An 18655-nucleotide genomic window follows, 5' to 3' on the forward strand; every position below is an offset into this window, starting at 1 on the left:
TCCCCTGTTGATAACCCTCCATGTGATCTCCATTTCTGCAGTTATGTTTCTGTTCTAGTTGTTTGCTTAGTTTGCTTTTGTTTTGTTTTAGGTGTGGTTGTTAAGGACTGTGAGTTTGCTGTCATTTTTACTGTTCATATTTTTTATCTTCTTTTTCTTAGATAAATCCCTTTAACATTTCATGTAATAAGGGCTTGGAGGTGATAAACTGCTTTAACTTGACCTTATCTGAGAAGCACTTTATCTGCCCTTCCATTCTAAATGATAGCTTTGCTGGATAGAGCAATCTTGGATGTAGGCCCTTGGCTTTCATGACTTGGAATACTTCTTGCCAGCCCCCTCTTGCCTGTAAGGTCTCTTTTGAGAAATCAGCTGACAGACTTATGGGAACGACTTTGTAGGCAACTGTGTCCTTTTGTCTTGCTGCTTCTAAGATTCTCTCCTTCTCTTTAATCTTGGGTAATGTTATTATGATGTGCCTTGGTGTGTTCCTCCTTGGCTCCAGCTTCTTTGGGACTCTCTGAGCTTCCTGGACTTCCTGGAAGTCTATTTCCTTTGCCAGACTGGGGAAGTTCTCCTTCATTATTTGTTCAAATAAGTTTTCAATTTTTTGTTCTTCCCCTTCTCCTTCTGGCACCCCTATAATTTGGATGTTGGAATGTTTCAAGATGTCCTGGAGGTTCCTAAGCCTCTCCTCATTTTTCTGAATTCTTGTTTCTTCATTCTTTTCTGGTTGGATATTTCTTTCTTCCTTCTGGTCCACACCATTGATCTGAGTCCCAGTTTCCTTCCCATCACTATTGGTTCCCTGTACATTTTCCTTTGTTTCTCTTAGCATAGCCTTCATTTTTTCATCTAATTTGCAACCAAATTCAACCAATTCTGTGATCTTCCTGATTACCAGTGTTTTGAACTGTGCATCTGATAGGTTGGTGATATCTTCATTGCTTAGTTGTATTATTTCTGGAGCTTTGATTTGTTCTTTCATTTGGGCCATTTTTTTTTTTGTCTTGGCAAGCCTGTTACATAAAGGGGAGGAGCCTTAGGTGTCCACCAGGGCGGGGTAACGCTGGTTGCTGAGCTGTGATGCTGTACGTGGGGGACGGGCCGAGAGGGAGCAATGGGGCTTGCTCCACTCTCTGCTGGTTTTGGGTCACCCCCTCCACTACCCACAATTGTACTGGGCCCCTCTGGTGCTGATTCCCGAGTGGGTGGGCTTGTGCACGCTCTAGGCCCCTGTGGGTCTCTCCAACGCACTCTCCTGTGAGGCTGGGAGTCTCTCCCACTGTCGCCTCAACCCTCACGGGTGTTTTCAATCTGAGGTTTGAGGCTTTATTTCCCTGAGCTGGAGCCCTGGGTTGTGAGGTCTGCTTTGCTCCCCCACCATTCCTCCTGGTTTATCTATGCACGAATGTGGGGCCGCAGGGTCTGCCAGCCACCACCTTGTGGGGTCTGCCAGCTGCAGCCTAGCCTGCCCTGCTCCACAATCCACCCCCTCGCTGAGTCCGCCAGCCACGGCCTTGCTGGGAGTCCTTTCCGCCCCTGGCTGCCCGTCTCCGCCCCTCCTACCAGTTTGGATGAATGTGTCTTTTTTATCTCCTTGGTTGTCGGACTTCCATACAGTTTGATTTTCTGTCAGTTCTGGTTGTTTTTTGTTTTAAAATTATTGTTGTCCTTCTTTTGGTTGTGCATGGAGGCACAGTGTATCTACCTACGCCTCCATGTTAGCAGGAAGATGTTTGAGATATTTTAAAGCAGTTTTAAGTTCTCTATATGTAAAAGAAGCTAACACAAGCTCTATGGAGTTAAAGATATCTAAATTCATTTACTATTTTACTATCTTCTCATTAATTTTTTTATGTAATTATTTTTGGGAGGTGGATCTTACTCTGTGTAATGCATTCTTTCACTTATAATTCTTTAAAACAGACTTTTATGTTATGAGCTGAATTAAAAGACTGCTTCCAGGTGCCAGTGTCTCATCCAATACCAGGTGTCTCAGCTCCATCTTGCTGCAGAAGTGCAGGGCCTGGAGAGGACTTGTGCTCACCAGGAGGGTCAGGATCCAGAACTGTAATGCCATCATCCTGGGCTCCAGTAGTCCAGCATAGTCTCTGCTCCCAGCTGTAGTCTGGCCTGGTCTGCCCCACACTTTAGCTCAAGTGACTGCTACAAGAAGAGAGAACTGGCGAATGAACAAGCCCTGAGCCTTTGTTAAACTTTGATTATATTTCCTTGGGCTTGGGAAGGGGTAAGCTTTCTTTCTCTTTTAAAGATTTTATTTATTCATTTTTAGAGGGGAAGGGAGGGAGAAGAAGAGGGAGAAACACATCAGTGTGCGGTTGCCTCTCACCTGCCCCCTACTGGGGACCTGGCCCGTAACCCAGGCATGTGCCCTGACTGGGAATTGAACCAGCAACCCCTTGCTTTGCAGGCTGGCAGTCAATCCACTGAGCCACACCAGCCAGGGCATCTTTGTTTCAAACTAACCAATCTTTCTAATTCTTTGTGGGCTGTGCTGGGCCCTCCCCCATCCATTCCCTTTCCTGGATCTTGCGGGGTTCAGTGCCCTTATCATATCCTATCCTTTTCCCAGATTTTCCCAGGCTAGTTTCCTCCCCTTTATATCACCATTTTGGCTCCTATTGTGCATGTCTCAATAATTTTGCCTGTCTGGCTTCTGCATATGCTTCAGCAGAGGAATTTCCACTTTACTGGTTCTCTCTCCCTTTAGTAATCTATGGGACAGTGCCATTTGTTCCCTGGGGAGATTGGAAAGCCAGTCCTGCCTCCCTACTTGGGGGAGGTACGGATGTTAATCCCCTTGGCATGACAATGTGGCCAGCTATCCCCTGGAATCAGGCTTAATATCTGATTCCAATTGCTCCCTTCCTTGGTTAATAACTACCTACCTACTGTAACAATGTGGACTCAACAGTATGGTAAAATTAGTTTCAATAGATGTCATCCTAGTTGAGGTTGCAGAACCTACCTATCTGCATTAAATGAAGACTTACTGTGCAAAGATAATATTGGACAGGGGAGCACAGTCCAATTAGTATATCAGATAACATTAGGCTTGTGGAAGTGATAATTGATACAATAAAGAAACTGAAATACAGTAACAGGATAAGGAAGAACTAAAAACATCCTCCCCAAACCTTAGAACATACCTTCAGTGAGGATCGGAAGAAAAATCAGTAGACACGAACGAGAGTTAGTTAGGGTGTTAGGAGAATCAGAATAGTATAGCGAGGCTGTCCAATAGAACATTCTATGATAATGAAAATGTTCTGTGACTGATGCAAAAGAAAACACTAGCCACTTTAAATTACATTTAAAGTTAGAAGATTTCCTAAGCATTGAAAACCTGAGAGTTAATTTACTGATTTAATGGCTGATTTACTTCTGTCAATTGTACTTTGGGAAAACTGACTTCCTTGCTCACTTCTCTGACCTTAAATTTTCACTTCAATTTGGACAGGTAATTCCTTACTGTCTTCATTTCTTTGGCTTTAAGTAAAAAGTTTTTTTGTGCTTCATATTTCATCTAGTGCTTTGTTTTCTTTCTGGGATTGTTGGTCTAAGTAATCTAATATACTGTCAGTAGAGACAGGAATCTTGTTTTAAATTTAATGGAAGAATGCTTTGTTCGTAATTTTCCTGGACTTGAAGGCATAATCTCCCTTTTGTGTGTTTATCCTTTATTTTTCTCATGTTATTTATCTCCATTTTTTTTCAGGGCTTTTGTTTATAGTTCCACATTAAGAAAGGTTTTGTTGTCACTCTTGTTCCTTTGGTGTTCTAACTATAGGCTAGTAGGCAGCTTGAATGTTTGACCAGTTGTCTCTAGACACATTTCTTACCAACATTTTTCTTTAGATACAACTGCCTTCTTGGCCAGCTAACAGCTTCTTTGAAAGCCCACTTGGAAGATTTTTTTTCTACTTCTTCTGGTTTTGTTACTATTCTTATGTTCAGATTAGATAGGGAACATAGACTTTTTTTATGTTAACTTTAATGACGGTTCTGTGTTGTTCCTGGAGATGGGACTGCTGTGTACATGGCATGCCTCCTACACAGTTTGTCTTCTTATTTAGTTCTCTGTCCGTTTCTAACCTTGCATTTTTTGTATTTCCATCTGCTTCTCTTTTGGTACCATTGTGTTTTTGTCTGTGCCTTAAAGAGTCTGTTGATTGATTTAGAAATTAACACCATCTTTCTAATGGTCTCTCATTTCTTTATATATGTAATGAAGGTTTGAATTAGTTGATTTCAAATATTCCCTCTTTAGTTAGTGATTTTTTTTTTGTAGAGTTGTGTTTCTAAACTTTTTTTTGTAATTTATCTATTTAAAAGCAGTTAGGTACTACCGAGAGAAACTAACGTTTTTAAATTGCTTTGAATCTTTTATTAAAAGATACTAATCCTCACAAAAGTCTGAACGTGAATGTTTATAGCACCTTCATTCATAATTGCTCCAAACTGGAAGCAACCAAGACATCCTTCAGTAGTAAAGTGATGAATAAACAACGTGCGGAACATTTATACAATGTGATGCTAGCAGCAGTAAAAAGAATAAGCCATAAAGCCATAAAAACACATGAATACACCTTAAATGCATATTGCTAAGTGTGAGGAGCCAGTCTGAAAAAAGTTATATTTTGATTTCCACCTATATGACATTCTGGAAAAAGCAAAACTATAGAGATAGTAAAAAAGATCAATTATTGTCTAGGGAATTGAGGTGGAGAGTGAGGAAGGATAAATAGGTAGAACACACAGAGTTTTGAGAGCAGAAAAATTAATCTATATGATAGTAATAGTGAGCAAATAACATTATGCATTTCATTGGTCAAAAGCCATAGAACTACCACAAAAGACCCCAATGTGATCTTTGGACTTTAGTTAATAATGCATTAATATTAGTTCATTATGTGTAACAAATGTACCACACTAATGCAAGATGTTAACAATAGAAACTGTACGTGGAATGCAGAGGGTTTGGGTAGAAGGAGAGTATACGGGAACTCTACTTCCTGTGCAGTGTTTCTACAAACCTAAAACTTGTTCTAGAAAGTAAGAACCTATTAATTAAAAGTTACTGATGCCTGTTAAAGAGTTCATAAAATTGACTGTGCAAGTATCTAATAACCATAGGTAGTATCTAACTAATGTAATAACAATGTTAAGTGGAGTTTTTCTTTTTTATTAAAAGTTTAATTCTTACTCTGTTCCTCCCCATACCTTTTCTTAAAAAAGAATACCTGTAGTCATTCCTGTTTCTGTATTCATTTCTTTCTTTCTTTTTTTTTTTTTTTGGTCTTTTCTGTTAGGTGTACTAGCTCTATCTTGGTACCCACCCGGGTCACATGATGAGAATGGAGTACCTACTGATGACTTGGTACCAACTATTTTGGATAAAGCTCATAAATATAATCTAAAGGTATTTTATTTTATGTATTTTACTTTTTATTGAGATATAATTGGTATGTCATATTAGTTTCAGGTGTTCAGTGTAACAATTGATATATGTATATATTGTGAAACATTCAGACATCACAGTAAGTCTAGTTAATATCCATCACCACGCAGAATAACAGTTTATTTTGTCTCCTGATGAGAATTTATAAGATTTGTTCTTTAGCAACTGTGCAATGCAGTAGTATTAATTAGTAGTCACCATGTTGTACTTTACATCCCAGGACTTACTAATTTTATGACTGAAGTTTGTACCTTTTACCATCTTTACACATTTTACTCCACTTCCACCTCAGGTTCTTTATATATTTTGGATATTAACCCCTTACCAGATATATTGTATGATTTGCAAGTACGTTCTCCCATTTGGTAGTTTGCCTTTCATCTTGTTGATGGTTTCCTGTGCTGTGCAGAAGCTTTTTAGGTTGTAGTCCATTTTATTTTACTCAAGATATTTTTTAGTTTACCTTGTGGTTATTTTTCTAACCAGTTGGTTGTATAATAACATGTTTAATCTACACATAATAGTATTTGTGAGTTTTCCAGTTTTCTTCTTGTAATTGATTGCTAGTTTTATACCACTGTGGTCCAGAAAGATACTTAACGTGATTTCACTCATAAATTTTTTGAGATTTGTTCTGTGGCCTGGAAAATCTTCCATGTGCACTTGAGAAGAATGTGTATTTTGATTCTTTTGGATAGAATGTTCTGTATATGTCTGTTAATTGCATCTAGTATAATGTGTCATTTAAGATCAGTTTCCTCAATTGATGAAAGTGGGGGATTAAAGTCTCCTACAATTATTTTGGTTCTGCCTATTTTACCTTTTAAATTTGTTAATGTTTGCTTTTTATATTTAGATGTCCCTATATTGGATAAATATTTAGAAGTGTTAATTCTCTTGTTGGATTGACACCTATATATATTGATCTTCTTTGTCTCTGATTACAGACTTTTCTTAATGTTTATTTTATCTGATATAAGTATAACGACTCATGCTTTCTTTTGGTTTCCATTTGCATGGAGTATCATTTTTTGAATCCTCTCACATTCAGGCTGTGCGTGTCCTTAATCTAAAGTGAGACTTTTGTAGTTAGCATATAGATGGGTCTTTTATTTTTTAAATTCATTCAGACATTCTATTTTTTTAGAGGGAGCAGAATTTAGCCTATTTATACTTAAAACAGTTACTGATAGGTATGGAGTTTTGCTGATTTAATTGTTTTATAGCTTTTTGTAATTTCTTTGTTTCTTCTTTCTTTTCTTGTTCTCTTCCCTTATAATTTGATGATTTTCTATAGTGGTAGGCTTATATTCCTTCCTCTGGATTTTTTTTTGTATCTACTATATGTTTTTACTTTTTGGTTATCTTGAGGCTTCCATAAAACAACTTATATTTGTAATAGTGTATTTTGTTGATAACAAATTCAATTTGAATGGATTCTAAAGTAGTACATTTTATGCCCCTATTTATATCTTTTTACCTTATTTCCAATGACAAATTATTGTAGTTATTTTTACTAGTTGTCCTTTAATGCCAGCTTTATAGGTGATTAAATCATCACCTTTACAACATTAGATTTTTCTGAATTTTAATAGACAGGGTCTGGCAGAAGTGACACCTGCATGAGTGTGGTTGGTAGGGTAATAATATGGGTGTAATAATTTATAGTTGTAATTTGAACATTTCACCTAAATTGTCATATGGTGTGTTTAATTGTGCTATTGTTACATTACAGAATTACATGCTTATGATTTTGTAATAAAATATTTTGTAAGAAAAAAGGGTGTTATTTGTGCTGGACCCTGTGTATTTACTTATAACAGTGAGATTTATACTTTTATGTTTTCCTATTACAAATTAGCACCCTTTTGTTTAAGCTAAGGTAGTCTCTTTAGCATTTCTATTAAGCCTGGTCTATTAGTCATGAACTTCTCTAGCATTTACTTTTATGGAAAAATCACTATTTCTCATTTAGTTCTGAAGGATAACTTTGCTGGGTAGAGTATTCTAGGTTGAAAGTTTTCTTTTAAAGGTGCTTTATATATATCTTGCCACTTCTGTTGATATAATAGGGGTTTCTTTGTTTATAACATACTGGTTTTTTTCTTTTGCTTCTTTTAAGATTTTGTCCTTTAACTTTTGACTATTTATAACATATCTTGTTGTAGATCTCTTTCAGTGTATTTTATTTGGAACTTGAGGCTTTCTGGATCTGGATGCCTATTCCTTTCCCATATTAGGGAAGTTTTCAGATAAATTTTCTGCCCCTTTCACCCAGGGATCCCTATATTGCAAATATTGGGCCTTTTTGATGTTGTCCCACAAGTCCTTAATTATCTTCTCTCTTCTTTATTCCTTGTTTTTGCTTTATGCTCTTCTGACTGGATGAGTACCACTGCCCTGTCTTTGAGTTCATTGATTTTTTTCTCCTGCTTTATCTAGTTTGTTACCAAATTCTTTCTCTATTGTATATTTTAGTAGTTATTTTATTCGTCAACTCCATTTGTGTTCAATACTTTCTTATATTTTCTATTTGTTGAAATTCTCACTTTGTTCGTGAGTTGTTCTCCTGACCTTGGTGAGCATCCTTATTATTTTGAACTATTCATCACGTGGAAAACTTCACTTGTTTTCTATTGCTACATTGCAAAATACCCCCAAACTTGGCAGTTTAAAATAACACACATTTATCATATACAATTTTTTTAAGATTCTATTTGTATATTTTTAGACAGAGGGGAAGGGAGGGAGAAAGAGAGGGAGAGAAACATCAATGTGTGGTTGCCTGTCGAGTGCCCCCCACTGGGGAACTGGCCCACAACCCAGGTATGTGCCCTGACTGGGAAGCAAACAGCAGATCCTTTGGTTCACAGGCCAGTGCTCAATCCACTGAGCCACACTAGCCAGGGCTATCATATACAATTTCTAAAGGTCAGGAATCTGGAAGTGGCTTAGGTGGGTAGGTGTAGTTCAGGATCTTTCATGAGATTACAGTCAAGCTGTCAGCGGATGCTACAGTCATCCAACTTTCTCATATGATGATCGTTAGGCCTCAGTTTCTTTCAGCTGTTGAAATGGGAGTTTTAGTTCTTCACCACATAAGCCTCTCTGTAGGGCTACCTGTGCCTTCTTATGATATGGGAGCTGGATTTTTCAAAGTGAATGATCAGAGAGAGAGTGTCTAATATAGATGCGGGAGTCTTTTTTTGAGCTAATCTTAGAATTAATACCACTTCCATTCTCTTGTATTGGTTCATCCACTGATAAACCAACCCTGGCACAATGAAGGCATCAACTGCACGTGTCATGAATATCTGAAAATGGGGATCATTGGTGGGCATTTTGCATACTGGCTACTACAGAATTTGCAGATTTATTCCATAGTGACAGCACAGTTCTGATTCAAAACTAAATGATAGCACAAGAAAGAGATGATCTACAGGCTGATCTCACTGATGAAAATATATGCAATATTCCAAAAGAAAAATTAGATAAGAAGTGTTGTTCTTTAATTGTTGTTCAGTACAGTTGTTGCTCACCAGTAAATCTGTCTGGTCTTAGACTTTTCTTTGTTGAAGTTTTTGATTACTGACTCAATTTCCTTACCTAGTAATCAGTATGTTCAGATTTTCTCTGTTTTTCATGATTCAATCTTGGAAGACTGTATGTGTCTAGGAATATATCCATTTTTTCCAGTTTGTGCAATTTGCTGAAGTATAAATGTTAATAGTAATTTCTTTTGATCCTTTGTATTTCTGTAGTTCAGTTGTAACATTTCTTTCATTTCTGAGTTTCCTTATCAGAGCCATCTTTTTGTTTCTAGCTAAAGGTTTGTCAGTATTTTCAAGAAGCCTTTTCTTAGTTTTATTGGTCTTTCCTATTACTTTTTGTCTCTATTTCTTTAATTTCTGCTTTGATCTTTGTCTTTTCCTTCCCTCTAGTTACTATGAGCTTCATTTATTCTTCTTCTAGTTCTTCGAGGTATGGTTAGGTTGTTTATTTGCAACTTTACTTGCTTCTTGAGGTATACGTTTATCACAGTCAACATTCCTCTTAGAACTCTTTTTTTTTCCCTGCATCCATAAGTTTTTGTAGTTATATTTTCCTTTTCTTTTCTTTTCAAGGTATTTTTGATTTCCCTTTTGTCAACCTTTTTGGAGCAATTGTTCAGTAGCATGCTTTCAATTTACATGTATTTGTGAATTTTTCAGTTTTTATCTTGTGATTGATTTCTACTTTCATACCATGTGATCTAAAATATACTTGCTTCGATTTCAGTCTACTTAATTAAGAGTTTTATTGTGGCCTAACTTATATCCTGGAGAATGTTCCATGTTCACTTGAGAATAATAGGTATTTTCTTGCAATTGATGGAACATTCTGCATATATCTGTTATGCCTAGATGACCTAATGTCGGTTCAGGCTGTTGTTTCCGTATTGATTTTCTGTCTGGATACTTTATCCATCTATGTAAGTAGGGTATTAATGTCTGACACTATTATTGTATTGCTGTCTATTTGATCCCTGTGGCCTGTTAATATAAAGTAAATGAAAATCATTTACTTTATATTAGGTGCTCTTATGTTGTAAATATTTACAAATGTTATATCCTCCTATTGAATTGACCACTTTTTCATTATGCAACTCTCTTTTTTTGCCTCTTACTACAATCTTTGTTTTAAAAGTTCACTTTTGTATGATATAATTGTAGCTGCCCCAATTTGTTCTGGTTTCCTATGTATAAAGTATATTTTATCATTCCTTCACTTTCAGACTGTTACTTTTTTTACATCTGAATGTAAATTGGCCTTGTTTTTTAACCAATTTAACCTCTCTTTTGATGAAAGAAGTTTTTCCATTTACGTAACAAGTAGTTGCTCCCAGGATTCTCCTTAGTGCCGTTTTGTTTGCTTCCAGCTGCTTTGTAAAGGCTTCATTCCTTTCTTCTTCTCTCGCTCTCTTCCCTGTATGCTTTGACAACTTTCTCTAGAGGTATGATTAGATTCTTTCCCATTACCTGTTGTGTATCTACTGTAGGTTTTTCTTTGTGTTTACCATATGGCTTACATAAACAACTTGTATTTATTTTAATAGTCTATGTTAGGATTGTAAAATAAGTTTCAACTAATTCTAAAACTGTATGTTTTTACTCTTCCCAGTCACAGTTTATATTTTGGTTGTCATGTTTTACATCTTTTTAACTTGTGTACTCTTAACTAGTTATTTTAGTTTTTTATAACTTTTGTCTTTAGCCTTCTTACCAGCATTACAAATGATTTTTCAGTTACCTTTACTATGTATTTACCTTTCCGAGAGATATTTGTACTTTCAAATGTATTCTTGTTATAATTTATAGCCTTTTCTTTTCAGCTTAAGAAAGTCTCTCTACATTTCTCCTAAGGCTGGTTTCGTGGTGATGAACTCCTTTAGCTTTTGCTTGTCTTTATTTCTCCTTCAATTCTGAATATCTTTGCTGGCAGAATATTCTTGGTTGGAAGTTTTCTTTTTCCTTTTAGCACTTTGAATATGTTGTGTCATTTTCTTCCACCCTGCAAAGTTTCTGCTGAAAAAATCTCCTGTTTATCTTGTGGGGATTCCCTTGTGTATGGCAAGTTTTTACTTTTTATTTTTGCTGTTTTTAAGATTCTCTTTTTTCACTTTTGACATTTTAATTGTATCTTTCTCTGGGTCTTTTGGGTTCATTTCATTTGGAATTCTCTAGGCTTTTTTTAATCTGGAAATGTTTCCTTCCTCAGGTTAGGGAAGTTTTTAGTTATTTCTTCAAATAAGTTTTCTGTTTCACTTTCTTTTTATTCTTATTTCTTGTTGCTACTTTTATTGGGTGAGTTTTTCTGTCCTGTCTTCAGGTTCACTGATTCTGTCTTCTATTTCATCTAGTCTTAGGTTGAATCCCTCTAGTACATTTCTCAGTTTACTTACTGAGTTCTTTAGCTCTCTAAATTCTGTTTCGTACTTTCTTTTATTTTTCATCACTTTATTGAAGTTCTCACCTGTTCACCCATCATTCTTTCAAGCCTTGTAAACAACTTTTTGATCATTACTTTGAACTCTTTATCACATAAGTTACCTACTCTTTTATTTCCTGATGTTTATCTTGTTCTTTCATTGGGAGCATATTTCTGTATTTCATTATTTTGTTTGACTCTGTGTTTGTATCTATGCATAAGATGAAACAGCTACCTGTACTAGTCTTGAATGTTTGTATATGAGATGAACCTTACCACTTACTGTGCCCTAGCTCTTCTTTGTCTCCAAAACCTTTTTTTTATTGTCCAAGCAGCCTATTTTTAATAACCCCCAGTAGTTCAGGGTATGCCAAGACCAGTTAATTTTCCATAGGGGAGAGTCTCGGTTGGCAGTAGATTCAGGCTGTTTGTAAGGCAGACCCTTGGGCAGCATCTTTTGAAGAATGCAAATGTGTGTAGTCTTGTGGAACCAAAAGCGTACGCCCCCACCAGCCACCAGAGCCTGGCTACTTAGAGGTGTCCCCTGAGTGGCAGTCATGAAAATTGGTGTTTTAATCAAGTGTAAGCTCCTTTCTGGGAGATACCAGTGAGCTGTAGTGAGGCAGAAGGAGAGCACAATGATGGCATTCTCTGGCCTGCATTCCCCGAGAGCATTTCTGAGGCCCCTAGATGTGTGCCAGGCTTGCTCCAGGTCAAGCAAGGTTGCCTTTCTCACAGAAAGGCTGGGGGTGTGTTACAGTCTTCTGTCTCTCTAGTGCCTGGTGATGGTAGCTAGACAAGACCTGTCTCTCTGACTTATATTCCCTTTGTACCCAGCAACACAGGCCAAACCAGAACTGCCCCTCAGGCCAAAGCTTCTGGACAAGCAAATAGGCCTCTTTCTCAGAAACGCTGGGGGTGTGTCGTATTCATCTATCCGTTACAGTGCCCTGGGACTGGCAGTTTAACAACAACTAATCTTTGATTGCTACAGGCCCATGGGACCCAAGAACACAACCTCTCTGGCCTCCAGAGCAAGGTGATCAAGGGGTGTCTGTCCCCTGGGGGGTAGCCACAGAAAACAGGTCACCAGATGTGTGTTGAAGATCCTGTCCAGGAGATACTGTCACTTTGGGGCACTACTGTGTGAAAGCACAAAGATGGCACCTACTGACTGGATCACGTACAAAGACAGTAACAACCTAAAAAGGAAGAAAGAAAGAAGAGTAAAAAAGAGAGCATCCACCAGCTTTAGCAAGAGGGCACACAGGAAGATGGTGCCCCCCAGCCTCCTTTCTCCAGGAGTGTCCCAGCGGGACTCTGTTTCACAGAGCAGTGCTTTAAAATTAGCAAATGAGTCCCTCTCATATGACGTCTGGGTACTTCTACAAGGATTTTTCTGTAGTGGGCACCAGTGCAGGTGAGTCTGTGCATAGCCCTTTTAAGAGCTGTTCCTCAGTTCACCACAGTTCCTTGGGTGTCCTGGGCACAGGCCCCTTTGGTCATTAAAGATAGATGTTTTGGAAGCTTGTCTCTCAGATGCCGGTTTTAAAAATTAGGATGACCAATGTGGGATATGAACCCTTTGCTCCTCGGGGAGAAGCTCCAGGTTTCAAGTTTCCTTCCAGTTGTGGGTCACTGTGTCATGTGGGAGGATTTTAAGGGGAGATTATGTTTCAGCCATTCTTGCCTGCTTCAATGTGGGTTTCCTCGTTTGCCAGATGTCAAAGAGTTGCGTCGGCAGTTTTTACATTTCTTTTTCCCTCTAGAGGAAATTGTTCCATATGTAGCTATAGATTTGGTATGGCCATTGGAAGAGGCAAGTTCAGGATCTTCCTATGCCTTCAACCCTCTTTTTTTTTTTTCAGTAGAATATATATATTATATATGTATATATACGTATGTGTGCATATATATGTGTATATAGGTATGTGTATATATGCATATATATGTATGTGTGTATATATATGTATATGTGTGTGTGTGTGTATATAGGTATATGTGTGTGTGTATATATATATATTCAATAGAGATATATTTCTTCCAATAAAATTATAAAGTAAATATGCAAATAGTAATATTTGATGCTCACTGAGAAACCACTTCGTAAAAAATTAAATGTAATCAGCATAAATATAGTCAATAATAAAGATCTGTTGATACTTAATTGAGAATAAATAACTAGGGGAAACAAAAATATTTTTAAAATACACTATCATCATAGCACGTGAAAACACTTTCTTTAAAAAGTTAACAGTTTCTACTTGGAAATTTCATTTTTCTGCCCTTTTTTAATTTACATTCTGAAATCTGATATTGTACTGCAGTTTTCAATTTTATGAAATATTTTTTCCATCCCTTCACACTGAATTTATGTCTGTCCTGAAATCTGAAGTGCATCTCTTGTTTTCAGTAAGGTGTCACTGTAGCTCAACTCCGTATTTCCTGAGAGTGCTCTCTATCTATTGAAGCTTGCTCTTACAGTGGCACTTGGCAGCCCATACAAGGAGCTGACTTAGGTGTGGGTTTAGCACTGAGTGCGTTGGGGCTGCCTGCAGATGCAGTAGAGTGCTCCCAGGCTGGTACTCCCAGCAGCTCCAGTGTGGACTTCTTGCTGAACACAATCCTTTTAACACCTTTTGAAATTCTTACCTGCCTGTTTCCCAGTATCCCCTCCCTCCAGTTACAGAACTTTCACCATAGTATTCCAAGTGCTAGTAGAGAGAACGGATTTCTCTGGTGGGGTCCCCTCTGCTGTGATAACTGAGCATTCACTGCTTTCCTTTTTCCCCGTGGGAGAGATCACCTCTATCACGTAAATCAGCCCGTTGCAGTGTTTTCTTGGGCAGAGGTGTGGTGCTGGGAGAGTTTCCCTGACAGCCTCCACTGGGCCCAAACTCGTGTTTTTCTTTCTTTCTTTCCCCCTCGAGTGATGTGCTGGAGTCCCGCTGTGGGAAAGCTCGACTTCTGCAAGTTTTCTCTCTAATGCGTGAGTTCCTCCTGTCCAGGTCTGTACTCACCTAGTCTTTGCCCAGCAGTGACAAGAGGTGACCAGGCAGTTTGGCCGTTCCTCTGTTTTCCCAGCCCATGTAGAGGTCTGTCTCTTACAGGCTGCACTGGTGGGCAGGACTCCTCCCTGGTTTCTTGGAGTTAGGTACTAGTTTAGTGCTTTTATTCCTGTATGAATGTCTCATCCTTTGATTAAAAAGGGGGATAAATACCAGGAATGTTTTATAGTTCCATGTTGTTGAAGTCACTCTTCAGGATCACTTTCACATTAGAAAGTGCACTTTTGCTGCAGAATAGAGACGGGCAAGGCCAAAACTAGAAGCATGAAATAAGGGAATATTTATATGAATCTTATTCCCTAACCTAGAGATAAGGCAGACATCTGATTTTATATGTACAGTTGACTCTTGAAGAACCTTTCAACTACATGGGTCCACTGATACACGGGTATTTGTGAATAAATTCCTGTACCATTTTGTATCTGCAGCTGTGAATCCACAGATGCAGAGGGCCAGCTGTACGCATCGGTCTCTGTCATTTTATGTAGAGCACTTGAAAATCTACAAGTTTTGGTGTCTGTGGAGTATCCTGGAACCAACCCCCCTTTGGGCCCCAAAGGACAGCTAAGTTTTGGGGAAGTCAAAAGATACGTAGATTTTTGAAAGTACAGGGGGTCAGCACCCTTAACCCTCATGTTGTTCAACTCTCAACCACAGTATTCTGTCATTGTTAGAAATTATTTTAGTATTGGTCTAATATATTTTGGCAAATGGAGGAGAGAAATAGTGACTAGATCACATCATTACCTAAATCTACAAGTAATTTTATTACAATTAAGAGTTTTAAAATATATGAGTGAAAATTTTAAATGTTGGGTGCTAATTTTGGCTTTTTAAATTACTATACATATATTGAGCTTCAGTTTACAAAAGGATGCCATTTATAGTTTGCAACATTAAAAAAATCATTTTGACACATTTGCTTAGATATGGTATCATTTTTATATAAAATGGAAACATACTTGAAAAATAATTTGCATCTAAAAAGAGTTATTCAAGATAATATGAGTATAAAAATTGCAATAAAAGGAATAAAATACTTAGCAATAGACTAAACACAGGAGGTGAAAGACCTGCACACTGAAAACTACAAACCATTGTTGAAAGAAATTGGAGAAGCCCACAAAAATGGAAAGATACTGTGTTCATGGATTGGAAGAATTAACATTGTTAAAATGCTCATATTACCAAAGCAATCTATAGATTCAGTGCACTCCCTTTCAAAATCCCAATGGCATTTTTCACAGAAATAGAATAAAATATCCTAAAATTTCATGGAACCACAAAGACCCTGAATAGCCAAAGCAGTCCTCAGAAAAAGGAACAAAGTCAGAGGTATCACATGCTCCAGTTTTCAAACTATACTACAAAACTATACTAACTTAAACAGTATGGCATTGGCAGAAAAACAGACCTACAGACCGATGGGAAAGAGTTGAGAGCCCAGATACAAACCCACACATACAAGGACAGCTAATCTGTCCTTTTGTAGCTAATCTGCTACAAAGGAGCCAAGAACATACAATGGAGAAAGCCTTTTCCAAAAGTGGTTCTGGGAAAACTGACAACCACGTGCAAAAGAGTGAAACTAGACCGCTGTCTTTCACCACACACAAAATTTACCTCAAAACGGATTAAAGACTTGAATGTGAGATGAGAAACAATAAGATATATAGAAGAAAAATCATTAATAAACTGAGTGGGCATTAGTCTTAGTGACATTTTTGTGAATTTGACTCCAAAGGCAAAGGAAACTAAAACAAATAGGACCATATCAAACTAAAAAGATTCTATGCTGCAAAGGAAACCATCAAAATATTAAGGCAACCAACTGAATGGGAGAAGATATATGCACATATTTCCAATAAGGGGTTAATGTCTAAAGTAAAAAAATTCATGTCACCACCACCAACAAAACCTGATTTAAAAAATGGGCAGAGTACCCGAATAGACATATTTTCAGGGAAGACATACAGATGGCAATAGGCACATGAAAAGATGTTCAACTTTACTAATTATTATGGAAATGCAAATCAGGACTGCACTGAGATGTCACCTAACACATGGTAGAATGGCTCTTATTAAAATGACAAGAAATAAACACTGGAGAGGATGTGGGGAAATTGGAACCCTGCACACTGTTGTGGTAATGTACGTTGGTCAGTCACTATGGCAAACAGTATGAAGGTTCCTCAAAAAATGAAGAATAGAATTACCAAATGATCCAACAAGCCCTCTTTTGGGTATTTATCTGAAGAATATGAAAACACTAATTTGTAAATATATATATGCACCCCTGTGTTCATTGCAGCATTATTTACAGTAGCTAACCTATGGAAACAAGTGTCCATTGACAGCCGAATGGATAAAGAAGATGTGGTACATATACACAATGGAATACTCCTTAGCCATAAAAAGATGAAATATTGCCATTTGCAACAAGAATGGATCCCCAGAGTATGATGCTAAGTGAAAACTCAGATGGAGAGAAAGATGTAGAATGCGATTCAGTCATTTGAATATAAAACAATATAAAAACAAAACAAAAACTCATTGATACAGACAACAGGTTGATGGTTACTGGGGGGGGGCAAAATGGGTAAGGGGAATCAAATGAATGGTGAAATTGGAAACTAGACTTTTTTGTGGGGAACACAAAATGGATGTTGAATTACAGTGTTGAACACCCGGAATTTTGATAGTGTTATTAAACACCGTATCTTACCTCAATGTAAAGAAATGGAGTCTTCTGTGCACAGTATTTAAAAAATATTTTTGGTTACTGCTTTTTGCTATTACATTAGAGAAATATAAACTATGTCAATAATAACAAGCATTCTGAAAATTATTGCCCTTTATAGTACTAGTGGATATTAATAGTACAAATTAAACATATGTTATTTTGTAAAATGCTATTTTAGTTATACGGAAGAATTCGTTATTTAAAGGCATTTGACACTGACTCCATATAAGTGTACACTTAATCACATCTGAAAAAAGAATCCAGATTTTTCTAGACCATGTTTTTATTTTTATGACCAAAAGAAAGAGAGATGTGTTTGAATATAGAAATATCCATATTTATTCTTTGTAAGGAATACAGGAAGAAGTAGCTCACAGTGGTTGAACACCCCAGCAGTGAGCTCAGATGTCTCCTGCTGGCTGTGTGTGACAAGTTTCAGCACCTGTCCCAACTTGAATGGTCTCCCATAGAAAGTGAGAATAGTACCTTACAGCATCGTCAGAATTAACTGACATAAAATGTATAAAACATTTAGCATATTATTTAATAGAGAAAGCTCTTAGTGTTATTACTATTAAAATTCTCTGATAACTTCTATGTTCAATAAGTATTCATTTTAAATTAAGGTTATTAAATCAAGGGATTAATTTAAAATGTGGGATATACTTTTACATCATAGGTAATTCTTTCTCTAATCAATATTTTTGTTTTAGGTCACTTTTCACATCGAACCATATAGCAATCGAGATGACCAAAACATGTATGAAAATGTCAAGTATATTATAGACAAGTGAGTTTCTTCTCTGTCTATAAACTAATTTTGTATGAGCATTGCAGTCATTTTGAGAAACATTTCTGAAGTTCCTTACAGTTTCCTTTCTGTGTGAATAAAGATTGTCTTTATTATTTTACTTTGTTTATTAGGCTATTTATGTTTTCTTTATACCAACATTTTAAATTGTATTATTTTTTAAGTTTTATGATTATAGAGTTTTGTCTTTTTAAAAGAAGGCTCAGATAATAAAATGTGAACTGCTTCTATAGTAGTGGGCCCACATCGAGTATTTTATTTATTTGGTCTGATTACAAGTAAACAATCTATTAATACAGCTTCATTTTGTTCAAGGGCATGACTGATAATAGTCTGTGACAGATGCCGTACTCTCCCAAAGAAACTTGTCAGCAACAGTGGGCCGTTAATCAGTGATACAAAAAAAGCAGTTTATATCGTCATGTGGAAAATGGGCTTTTCATGGTGTTAGTCAACATTTGTACCTCAATATAAGATCATTGATTTCTTCTTTGGTAATGTCTTAATATATCTAGTATCTCATTTCCTAATGTATAAAACTGAAATGCATTTTTAATAATTGCACTTACACAACTGACTCC

General features: G+C 36.9%; 1 protein-coding gene across 2 annotated transcripts in view; it reads left to right on the forward strand.

The window, feature by feature from the left end:
- Positions 1 to 18655, forward strand: part of MANEA (mannosidase endo-alpha) — a 38629-nt gene that overhangs the window by 16198 nt on the left and 3776 nt on the right. For both annotated transcript variants that reach the window (XM_024551731.4, XM_045188606.3), the window contains exons 3-4: positions 5337 to 5446; positions 17977 to 18053. In XM_024551731.4, the coding sequence (XP_024407499.2) occupies positions 5337 to 5446; positions 17977 to 18053 (187 nt within the window). The remainder of the gene's footprint in view (positions 1 to 5336; positions 5447 to 17976; positions 18054 to 18655) is intronic.

The sequence above is a fragment of the Desmodus rotundus genome, chromosome 11 (genome assembly GCF_022682495.2).
Source record: "Desmodus rotundus isolate HL8 chromosome 11, HLdesRot8A.1, whole genome shotgun sequence".
NCBI classification, from domain to species: domain Eukaryota; kingdom Metazoa; phylum Chordata; class Mammalia; order Chiroptera; family Phyllostomidae; genus Desmodus; species Desmodus rotundus.